The 12,054-nt window shown below is 40.2% G+C and overlaps 1 protein-coding gene across 2 annotated transcripts in view; it reads right to left on the bottom strand.

The window, feature by feature from the left end:
* Positions 1 to 11,413, bottom strand: part of LOC111867281 (serine/threonine-protein kinase Nek8) — a 52,050-nt gene extending 40,637 nt beyond the window's left edge. For both annotated transcript variants that reach the window (XM_023856990.2, XM_033752618.1), the window contains exons 1-5: positions 11,082 to 11,413; positions 10,628 to 10,801; positions 9,071 to 9,171; positions 5,673 to 5,849; positions 3,428 to 3,626 (exon numbers count right to left, since the gene is read on the bottom strand). In XM_023856990.2, the coding sequence (XP_023712758.1) occupies positions 3,428 to 3,626; positions 5,673 to 5,849; positions 9,071 to 9,171; positions 10,628 to 10,772 (622 nt within the window). In that variant the 5' untranslated portion in view covers positions 10,773 to 10,801; positions 11,082 to 11,413. The remainder of the gene's footprint in view (positions 1 to 3,427; positions 3,627 to 5,672; positions 5,850 to 9,070; positions 9,172 to 10,627; positions 10,802 to 11,081) is intronic.
* Between the last annotated feature and the right edge of the window lie 641 nt (positions 11,414 to 12,054).

Raw genomic sequence — 12,054 nt, forward strand, 5'->3', positions numbered from 1 at the left:
GATTAATGAAACAAGATTAGTATCAAATGAAATTTATTCCCTGGAACAGTTATGCCCTTTCTGAATAAAAGAAGTTAGCTAAACTAACTGATTTCATGTATCAGAGCCCTTCTTTAGAAGCTAACAGTCACATATCTAGTGGAGATGTGTTAGCAGAGATGTCAGTAATTTGAATTTCAAGTTACTGAAATCTCTGCTACCACATCTCTGGCACAAATAGCAACAAGGGATATACAAGACAATTATCAACTCAGCATTACCCAATACTTTACATGAAGACTATGGAGAAACACTGTAACAACACATTCCTGATGCTGGGACAACCATAATATATACACCATTACCTTGCATTTTATTCTGAAGAAAAACCCACCCGTCCATACATCCATCTATGGCTCTATAACCCTTGTGGACCTTGGCCACTTTTTAAGTTTCTTAATCTATACAGAGTCAGTAGAACTCATTGGATGGAGGGTAAGCCCATCTACAGTCTATCAGATGGTCCAGCTGCGACCAAGGTACTCGACAATTATCAAATTAACTCAAAGTTAATCTGGAACTGCCACCAGTCCTTAAAGAAACGGGCTGTGCATAAGACAGCACAGATGATGTGAATGCCAGAATACACTGCAATTGAAGGGAATGAAATCACTGATTAACTGGCAAAGAAAGGTCCTGAACAACCACTTACACAACCTGAACCAGCTTGTGGCATCTTGGAAACAGCTGCTATGTAGGCCATTAGGGACTGAATGAACAGAATATACTACAACACTGGCAATATATATGTGAACAAAAACAGGTGAAGGATTTTCTCTATTAAAAGAATTAGAGAGCTATTAGGGTATGGCAGGCTCTTCATTCATGCACTATACTACTGTCCACAATGCAACTCATTATTTCTCTCTGCTTCTCCTCACTACTGTTTTGGCTGTATACGGCCATCATCAGTTGTAGTGTAGTGAGAAGAGGGAGATGGAAATAAAAAATGAGTTGCATTGTGGGTGGATGTATAGTGCATGAATGAAGAGTATATTAATGAAACAGTATGCTTAAATACTGTAGCATATAGACCTGTTGCTAAGCAATGAACCAGTAAACATCAGCCATTGCTAAGTAACGTTCGCAACATACATGCATGCAACAACAGAAGTACTGTATTTTCTGTGCAGTCCACTCTGTGATCGTTACTATGCAACGTTGCAGTAAACACTCCTCTACAACAATAGAAGCTGTGTTTTCTGTGTGGTCGGTGTGAAGGCTATACAATGACGGTTACAGACAGAACAGAGTTCAGTTTTTAAGTGACAGTGATAAAGTGCATTTGGGTTCCAGAGGGATTGAACAAGAAATGACAAGAGGACTTCATAGTGTTTTGAAGGGCTAGTTTCTGTGCTGAGATCCATCACCAGGAGAAAACTAGTGAAGATGAAGAATCCTAGTGTGCATGTAACAGTGAAATGTAAAGTGTGTAAATCAGCGATAGTACTGTACTGCCTGTAATTTAAGTGTAATTAAGAGATGTTGTAACCAAGATGCTAATAAATCGAATCATCCAAACTAGAACCTGTCATTTTTGTCACACGTACCATCCTACATTTGACAACACAATATTAAGTGTATGACAGGAATGAGTTGAGATAAATGACAGAACTATTAATATTAAAATTACTAACTACAAAACACTCCAGTCACTTAGGACTGAAAAATAGACCCACATGTGTAAGATGCCACAACAAAGCAGAGACGCCTTTGCACGTATGGGGCAAATGGGAAGTCCCACCAGAATAAGATTCTGTCACCTGGAATACTATTTTATGAAACAAAGTGACTATCATAACGCCCCATTGAATAGAATACTGTTGTTTCATTTAAAGCGCACAACTGCTACAGGGGATGCACAACAGGTATTAAGACAGTAATGGTGAAAGAACTATTAAATGCTCACTTATTTTATTTTAAAAGGTTAAAAAAGGTAAAGTTGTCCCTGTTCTTAACTAATTAAGAACTACACCATGAAGACATATGGAGAAGTGGATGTACAAGGTGTGGCAATAAAGAAACCGGATTACTTTTATGACTCATTTCCGGCCACGTCATTGACGAAGAGGAGGGTAGGGCATTGACCCTTGGACTTCCCTCTACCGTCACACAAAGTTTCATTCACGTGCATCGGTTAGTCTGGCCGCGACCATTGTTAGAAGCGGATCGTGTTTCTGAGCTCCGTCGGAATAATGCTGAGTGCTAATGCAGAACANATCCGGGGGGTAATCTACATTGATTGGGTGCCTGAAGGTCAGACTGTCAATCAGGTTTATTATAAAAATGTTTTGACGTACCTCCGTGAACGTGTGCGACGAAGGAGACCAGACATGTGGAAGAATGCCTCATGGGTTCTTCATCACGACAACGCGCCAGCACACAACGCGCTATCTGTGAAGAGGTATTTGGCAAAAAACAACATTCCAGTGATGGAACATCCACCGTATTCTCCGGACCTAGCACCGTGCGACTTTTTTCTCTTCCCAGAAGTCAAGTCTGCGCTGAAAGGGACCAGGTTCGAGTCCGTGGATGCAGTGAAAGCAAAAGCGACGCAACTCTTGAAGAGCATAACACAAGATGACCTGCAGCACTGCTTCCAACAGTGGAAAATTCGCATGGAGCGGTGTAGGGATCGGGGAGGGGACTACATTGAAGGGAATAACATTTCGACTGTCTGATTTTTTTTAATAAAGGGTTAGAGCATGAATCCGGTTTCTTTATTGCCACACCTTGTATACAATCATATGCAGCTTCACGACCAAGTCACTTTACCCCCAGGAAAAGAGGACCTGGTATTCATTGTATAGCAGGCTTAGTGAACCCCAGAACTGGTCTGGATGATGTGGAGAGAAGAACAATCTTGCCCATCAGGTCTCAAACTCTGACCCTTCAGCCATTCAGCCCATAGCCAGTCACTATACTGACTGCGCTATCCTGGCTATCACTTCCTTTAATCTAACTTTATCTAATCTAATCTACCTCTACAATAAATAAATACATTTTCAGAATTTTTGTCGATTCAGTCTCAGGACATTTTAACAATGATTTATTTTGGACATAATTAAATTGGAGCCGGTTATCCTCTAAATACTTTCCCTTACAACCATCACTCCATTGAGGCTTCTCAAGACTAAAACTGGTCTAATAGCCAAAATAATATCAGTTCGGGCTTCATCTTCAATACATCACATGGCCTGATTTCAAGTTAATTCTTTGTGAACAGAGTGTGTACCAGAATAAATTGTGACCACAGCTATAAAAATGGTAGTCTATTATTATAATAAATAAGTTTATAAAGCATTGTACAGAACATCATCAGAAATTTTTCCCTGCCTACAAATATTTTTTTTACATTATGTGGGGACATTCCCTCATCCATTCGTACCTTTCCCTACTGTACGAATCTTCTCGTATCCTTCCAACCTTCGTTCACCTGCATCAGTGTTCTCCGTATGAAGCTTGTCTTGTAGTTTCTTAACATTAAAATAGAGTTCACCAACTGTAAGAAGAGGGACTGCATCAGATCTCATCCTAGTCAACCGTACATTGGCTCCAAACAGATCCTTAGACATCCCCACAGGAAGCTGTAAAGAGTCAAGCAAGTTAGCAGACTTAGTCACCTACATTTACCTGCCTGCAGCTGCCTGTAAGTCAGATATGTCAGATGTGGACCTATTGCAGTCATGTATGGTTGCTGGGCCTGACTGCTTGTGTTGGATACCAGAAAGAGAATGGGAAAGCAAACTCTGTTTTGCTAATGAGATTTACATTGAGAGATCTAGAATGGTCAGAATACGTTGCTTGGATATCCCTGGTGTGTGCTGGTGACTGATATGGATTATTACATCTCTAAACTACTGTATGTACATCACGACTGGATATACTACCAGTCTGAGCAGGTACTCCAGTCTGGGTTGGACTGTAGCAAGGGTCAGAGTGAAGTGTAAATTGGATGAGTTGCTGCAGTTGGAGAAGTATGTAGTTTGGATGGCAGCATCAATTTCTGGACAGGAGTAAAGGACTGATGCATATGATTGGTTCCCATCCTATACTTTGCTTTCTAAGAACTTTTTATAGGTATCTCGTGTAGAAAGGCCTTACTTGACTCAAAGTTCCTGATTAGTTTCTTGTCCAGAAAAATGAAACACTTTATGTTACTGTTAGTAGATGCATGCACTCCAGTGAAATTAATATAGCATGGTGGACTTGGACACTATGCCTCACCATGGACATTCTCCCCACAAATGCCAAAGAGAGGCTGGAGGTAACAATATTATTTTGTGTGCCCACAGTTCTGATGTAATAAGCTACGGATGAGGATTAGACTATAATGATATACAGAAAACACTTAATATCTTACATAAATTGAACCAGCAAAGATGTAACTGTGAAAGTCAGAAAGACAGTTTAAGAGGGAATGGTTTGTCATTTCTGTTCTCAGTAATCCTGCATGCTGTAGAAATGCAATGGTCAACAAGAGAACTGAATCTCCATGCCATCCAGAGTCAGTGGTTATAACTCCCTAGAAGCAGGTCAGAAATGGATGCCTCTAGATGTGTATGAGATCTGAGGAGATTAGCCTTAAGGAGTACCGCTGCTACCTTTTCATTGCAAACTTCAACCAGAAGCATTCCATTCTTTAATAGTAATGCATTTCTAACTTTCTCAGCAATACCACCCAGGGCTTACCAGTGCATTAATATCATGAACCAAAATGTGGGTGATCTGGTGCATAAGGGATATGCAGAAGGGACCAGTGAAGAGGAAGAAAGAGAAGATTACAGCACAGTAGAGACTGCACACAAAAAATGGTAAAGGCAAGATGACAAAAAAAGAAAACTTGAGAATCCCATTCATAACTCTCTGTCAGGAAAAAGACCAACCCCTCAATGGGCCACCACTGTCAGCTATCTTGTTCCTGTGACATGGAGAGAATTTCTGAGCTGACAGCAGCCATATAGTGGATTCTGCTGCTCCAATGAAACAGGATGATGTCAAGCATGATGAACGATGTTAGGAACCCACACCTTTATAGGGGCTCAAAACCAGAACAGTTTTCTTGAATTCTCCACATTCCCAACGTCTAAAGTCTAAAAACTGGCAAGCACTTTGATATGTGCAAATATGAATTTCCAGTAAGATCTATCAGAGACTGAACCCAGGAACCTCTGAATATGGGCTTGTGTCTTATGACCTTACCCTTGCCCTTCATTTATTAAATCAAAGAATATATATTAGGTTGCGCGTGCACCCTGGAAGGCAGCACCAAGAAAGGTGTATACAGCTTTGGTGAGAAATTTAAATGAAGGTGACATTGAAAATGGTGTAATGGGATCAATATGGATCTTACATAGATAGAAAATATATAAACTAGGCTGAAGTTGATCAAAACAGGGTCTCATGACAAGTTCTGTGGTGACAGTGATGATCTTTGAGTTGAATAACAAAGAATTTCTTACACCCCACAATAACTATCAGCTGTCCAAGAATGACCTCAAACCAATCAATAGGCTGCTCAGTTCTCTAATCATTTTGTCATCAGTACAACAGATTCTTGTAGTATCAACATACAAACCTCTGCTTTCAGTCTACAGTAATGACACATATAATAGAGATAAATGACCACTCACATTTAGCAACATTTCCAACTGATGTGCCATAAGACCACCATTCACATGCAGAGATGGAGAAGCATTCAAGAAATCCAGACGACGGTTTGGAGCAGACAGTTTCATGTTGCGTCCCACAAGGTGGCTGAGAAATTCTCGAATGCTCACATCTATCTTAACACTCTCCAGACTCAGAACCTATTCAGGAATTAATTTTTAAATTACAAAAATCAGTGGACCTACCAAAGTTATATGAAAAAACTGTACACCAAGCTAGCAAAAACAGTAAAGCTCTGTTTACAGAAAGAAAATGAGAATATGACTAGTTCAGCATACAAAAACACTGTACTGGACAACTGACAGATTTTCACAGAACTTGGTTTCAAGATTTTGCCCCTGAAAGCTACCCCACGGTCATTATTTATAATTTTCTATGATCATCAACAACATGGTAGACATCCAAATTTGTGTGGTGGGTGAAGCACTAACACCATTAATGGACTGCTTCAGGATTCAAGTTATAAACGGCCTCAAAATATATCAGAGATAAATAAGAAAAGTATTACAATTGAAACTGCTTTGGCTTAATTAATCTTTCATATAAAATCTACCCCAATATTTTGAAACCTGACCTCCCATTCGAAACAGTTTTGCTTCCAGCACTGCTGGACCACTCACATCGTCCAAAGGTTGTCCAACCTTGACTCAGAGGAGCCAATGGCTGCTAGCCTACCAACACATTCTCAAGTCCCATTCCACACCAGGCATCCTCTCTGCTAATCCTGCTAGCACATGCTCAACCGGCTGTGTTTATTGCTTCTCTTTTTAACATCACCAACAGCACTAGCTAACTGTGGGTCTGATGACTGCTAATCTCAACTGGAATTCAAAATCATGAGAACTCTTGAGGTTCACACCACAGCTATCCTTACCTACTTGATGATGCAACATGCTTTAACCTTGAAGTTACACCTGGAAGGACCAATACAAAACAGTGCAAGAGCACTGAAGGCATGCACTTGAACGTGTTATTGTAGTCATGTTCACACTTGCTGAACATGAACCGCCTTCTAGGGGAGACAATGAAAAGCTTAATTTGCCATATAACTGAACTCTATGGTTTTATAACACTCGGTGCTAATTTTGATCCACTTCTTACCAATGATTATGGAATCAGTGGATTTGGGAAGTATTCAAGTTTGTCTGAAACAATATATTAAGAAATCACATACATTACAGCTAACAGCATGGATATATGTATTATATGCATAGAAAATAATAAGCTTCATGGCCTATCTGACATCATCATCAATGACTCCTCTTTGCAAATCATAAAGAATATGTTTTCAGTTTAATGTGATGCACAGAGAAGAGACAGCATAAGTTATGCTGTTGCTTCCATTTACTAAGTGCTGATATGCATTCACTTACAATACAAGTCTTAATTTTCATTCCTAGGAACAGGGATAGTTCAGTCAGTATAGAGATGGGCTGTGGGCTGGATGGCCAGGGTTCCATTCCTGGCAGTGCAAGACTTTTCTCTTCACAGCATCCAGACCAACTCTGGGGGTCACCCAGCCCCCAATCCAGTGGGTACTGAGGACTCTTTCCCCACAGACAAAGTGGCAGGAGTGTGATGTTGACCACTCACCTCCATGTAGTGCGAAGGTCACTAATGATGGAGCTATACCACCACTCCTCCACAGCAGGGAAAACTTTACCTTTACCTTATTTCATTGGCATCTACGAAGGGGGACCCAAAAATAACCGGAAACGACCTGTTGCGCGCGCATGCTTTGTAGTTACGAGTTGTGCTGCTAGGCAGTGTTAGCTGGGGGTCTCCCGCGACTGTTAGTGAGCTGGCGTCAGTCTGAGTTAAGTGGTTTGTCTGTGGTGCTCTGTTATGTGTGTTCCTGTTTCAACCCTTTGGCGATTAGTGAGATGGCCGACCACAAGGAACAAAGAGTGTACGTGAAATTTTGCTTTCTGTCAGGGAAAACTGCACTTCACTCTTCAAGTCGCAGCAAACATTCACGCGGTTTTCTCTTTGGTCATCTCCGAGCAAGCGAGGAACAAATTTTGCAGACACCCGTCTCATGTGCAAACCTTCGGTTAAAATTCGCTGGACCGTGCTCCATGAGATGTTCGTTTCCTCAGAAAGTTGGTCAATGGTCTTTCGACGATCTTCATCAATTTCACACAGCACTTGGCACTTAAGTTTTTGTTTCTTGTCAATTAAGAATCCTGTTGATCTAAGTTTATTCACCAAACTGTGAATTTTTAGTCTGCTAGGAACTCTTTCATCACAAAATTTACATCAAAATCTTTGCTGACACTTTCAAACAGATCCATATTTCAGGTAAGGGTCATACAGAAATACACATTGTTCTGAAGTATACCACACCAAGATGGACCACACTGCTCACTAATTGTAACTGAGAAAAAGCAGCTAATGGAGCTGACAACTGAAGCCCACTGCTGACAAATCATAAACAAATTCCCACACATGAACCATACCACTCGCTGTGAAACATAATACTGTCAAGCAGTCCACAAAGTTAATAACTTCCCTTGATTCCAAACGTTATTGGCCCTCAGGCATACTGATTCATCAGCAAAATTTGAATGCACCTAGCAGCCAGCAGTGCACCAGTCACTGTGAAGTGGAGCTATGAAGTGGTTAACAAAAGTAAGAGTCTCCTTGTATAATATACATATAAATACACACACCAACTGCTGTGATTCAGTGAGTAGGACTTCTGCTCTAATTTGGGAGGCCTCAGTTTCAATCTTAGACAACAGACCAGCAAACCTGACTAAGGTTCTTTATGGGCTTTCTCAGTCTCTCAAGGCAACTGGGATTAACACCTCAAATTAGGTTGCAACCAGTTCCCTCCAGGGCACATGGTCACATAGTTGGTTGAGGCACTATGCTACAAGTCGGAAGGTCACGGGTTAGATTCGCCATGAGGTCAGTGGATTTTTCAATTTCCCTAATCCTTCCAGCCACACTATGACTCTGGTGGCAACTCAGCCACTAACAGAAATGAGTAGCAGGAATCTTCCTGTGGGTAAAGGATGGCTGGCATGTAATGCTGACAACCTCAACACCATCTGAGCTGACTGTCTAGAAAATGTGGGAGCCTTGGCATCTCACAACCCTGTGCATCTCCATGGCCTATTTCAGGGATAGCTTTACCTTTTTACCTTTACCAGTCCCTTCCAACCCTACCCAATACATTATTCAGTAATTATCCTATTATTCAACACTGTAGTTTTGAGTTACTGACAGCATCATTACATAAACAATACATATAAAGCACACACACTCACACATTATATGCATGCATGCATAGGAGATACATGGGCAAATGAGCACATTGCCTTGTCAAACATTATATAGGAATTACTTAAAATACCTTCCCCCCTGTGAAGCAAATAAAGATTTCAGTCTCTGAACAATGCATCAATAGCGCAATGGTCTCTGCTTTGAATCTGCCCAGTGAGTTGCTGATCTCAGCTGTAACAACAAAAAATAAAAAACTTCAATTCATACTGCCTGCAATACCAAGAAAACATTAATTATCAATAATGAACATTCTACTAAGCAGGATGGCCCAGTATTATCAAACTAGTCTTGTATTCAAAAGAAAACTTTTTAGCACAATTTCTGTGCTTCTTTTTCTAGGAGAGTAGCAAGATAACACCTCAAAACAGACCCTCCTCAACAGTTTCCAGTTCCTCATGTATATTAATCTTCTGACTTGAAGCTAAATAACCTCTGCAGTCAGTAAAAATGTCTATTTATCTATAGAACCAACAATGAATAATGATACACCTACAAGATACAGTAGAGATCCTTTTATCTTACTAGTCTCTGCCAACCTAACAAATGTGAAGGGATCCACTTTTTGACATGATGAAACTATAATTCTACCTGTGGTTCTGTATGGGTGTTTAACCTGGTCTCTGACTTTAAGGGAGGAACACAGACTGAGGGTCTTTGAGAAGAGGGTGCTGAGGAGAATATTTGGACCGAAGAGAGATGAAGTGACAGGAGGTTGGAGAAAACTGCATAATGAGAAGCTTCATAACTTGTACTCTTCTCCAAGTATAATTAGAATGATCAAGTGAAGGAGGATGAGGTGGACATGTCATGTAGCACAAATGGGGGAGAGGAGGAATGCTAATAGGATATTGGTGGGAAACCCGGAAAGAAGGAGACCACTAGGAAAACCAAGAAGTAGGTGGGTGAACAATATTAAAATGGATCTTAGAGAGATAGGATGGGATGGTATAGATTAAATTGATCTAGCTCAGGATAGGGACCAGTGGAGGGCTCTTGTGAACATGGTAATGAACCTCCGGGTTCCATAAAATGCTGGGAAGTTCTTGAGTCACTGCACAATTGGTGGCTTCTCAAGAAGGGCTCAGCTCCATAAGTGAGTGAGTGAGTCTCTGCCAACCTAACAAGTGTGAAGGGAGCCACTTTTTGACACAATAAAAGTTTGTGGCAAAGGTGGACTGTAGCTTAATGCATGCTTCTAACAGCAACAAAGTCTAGTACTTCCAGCATTCACAAAACATAAACTTTAATGAAGTCTGCTTGTGTGAATGTGAGTTTCGAGATTGGGGATCCACAGGAAAAAATTCACACTGAATCCAGACGTTAAACCCAAAGCATCTGAAATGGTAGCCCATCATATTAGCCTTTTAATTACAAAATTCCTTTCATAAGTGGAATATAAGCAGTGCAAATACATGTAATGAAGGGTCAAATTCATCACATTAGTAGAAATTTCTAGGAAACCAGACCATATTTCTCATTAACTTAGTAAGCAGTTCATCGAGGCTCCATAGGACCCACATCATGTTCCAATCATGACAATATTAGGTCTACTTCAATAAATCATGCTGTGCTACACTAAATAAATGTGACATAACTTCACTCAACTCTGTATCTTGTACTGTCTTACCAAGAATGTCATCCAGGGTGCTAGTTTCATACTTATACTGCACAACTTTCACATTACTGTGAACTGTCTCCAGAACAACAGGTAAACATGGAGCTCGACTAGATGCCACAATTAGTCTCAGTGGATCAGGAGATGCATTAAACATATTTTCTGTTGAAATTGCACTCTTTCACTCTGAAGACATATTAAGAAAACATATAAATTAAATTATTAAAATACAATTTAATATAGATACTAATGTGTTCTTTCTTCATTCAAATGGAAAATAAAACAGAATTAATACATATGATGATTATTCATTATGGTCTGAAGCCAAGAAATGATATCCTATGCATTTTGTATATGATTTATTTAACGGCGCTGTCTGCACCTGTAGTATAAAGTATCGTTCATAAGTATTAATTGTAATTTGTTTTGCAAAAAAAAAACTATCAAATTTTACTTAATTACAAACCTTGTGACCGTCAAAGTGCTAGTGTTCAATATTCCACAATAAAAAATATATATCGCAAACCAAGCTATTTTAATGCTGCTCTCGAGTATTAACCGTGATGACCGTGATATTCAAAAACGAAAATATATTATCTAACTTCAAATGTTCGCTATCGCTCGTTATTGATTTCACCGCGGAAAGCCCTACACCCCTACGACCCCTACACTACCATTACTTTGCCATGGTGAAAGATAGCACGCACTGCTTCCGCTACGCTCAAGTCCGCTCAAGTCAGGGGTTGGTCAGATGCTGTTTCCGATCAATTCGGACTTTAGGCATCATGGGAATAACCCTTCAAAGTCCAACTGTTACTACTATACGTATGCACTACCTGCTTTAACACACTAAAACTCTGCATTCTCCACACAAAGTACATTTGTGTGTTCCGTACATTTCTAACAATAAATAGTGTTAGTTTTTCTGAATAACATTAACCGGTTGGTCTTTGTAGCGAAGCCGTAATGTGCTTCCTGCGAGGTACAAACTGAATTCTCATATCTAATGTAGAAGAAATTCAATCTTTAAAGAATTAAACAAGATAACTTTTCGTTCCCTGTACGTTTACTTTATACAAGTAATTAACACGTGTACGGTGTTAAACACCGGCTGCACTAATTGCAATGTAGATGCTTCGTGGAGGTTTAGCTCGATCCGAATTATTACGGACTTTGCCCTAAGAGAAATCAGCCAGAATATTCTCTTGCTAGCTTGCTAGTATACTGGAAGTTCTGAGCCGGTTGAGTGGAACGGATCTAAGCTAAAGCCTAATTCACATGGGAATCGTTTACAGGAGTCAAGTGCTGGAAGCCATAACGAGCGCGCGCCATCGCTTCAGTTGTTTTTACATTGTAATCGTGAATTTGCTTTGTGAAACCGAAGATGCCACGAGCATAAATCCATGCATGCGCAGTGTTAATTGGCGCATTGTTGCTTC

The sequence above is a fragment of the Cryptotermes secundus genome, unplaced genomic scaffold, assembly GCF_002891405.2.
Source record: "Cryptotermes secundus unplaced genomic scaffold, Csec_1.0 scaffold1475, whole genome shotgun sequence".
Lineage (NCBI taxonomy): Eukaryota > Metazoa > Arthropoda > Insecta > Blattodea > Kalotermitidae > Cryptotermes > Cryptotermes secundus.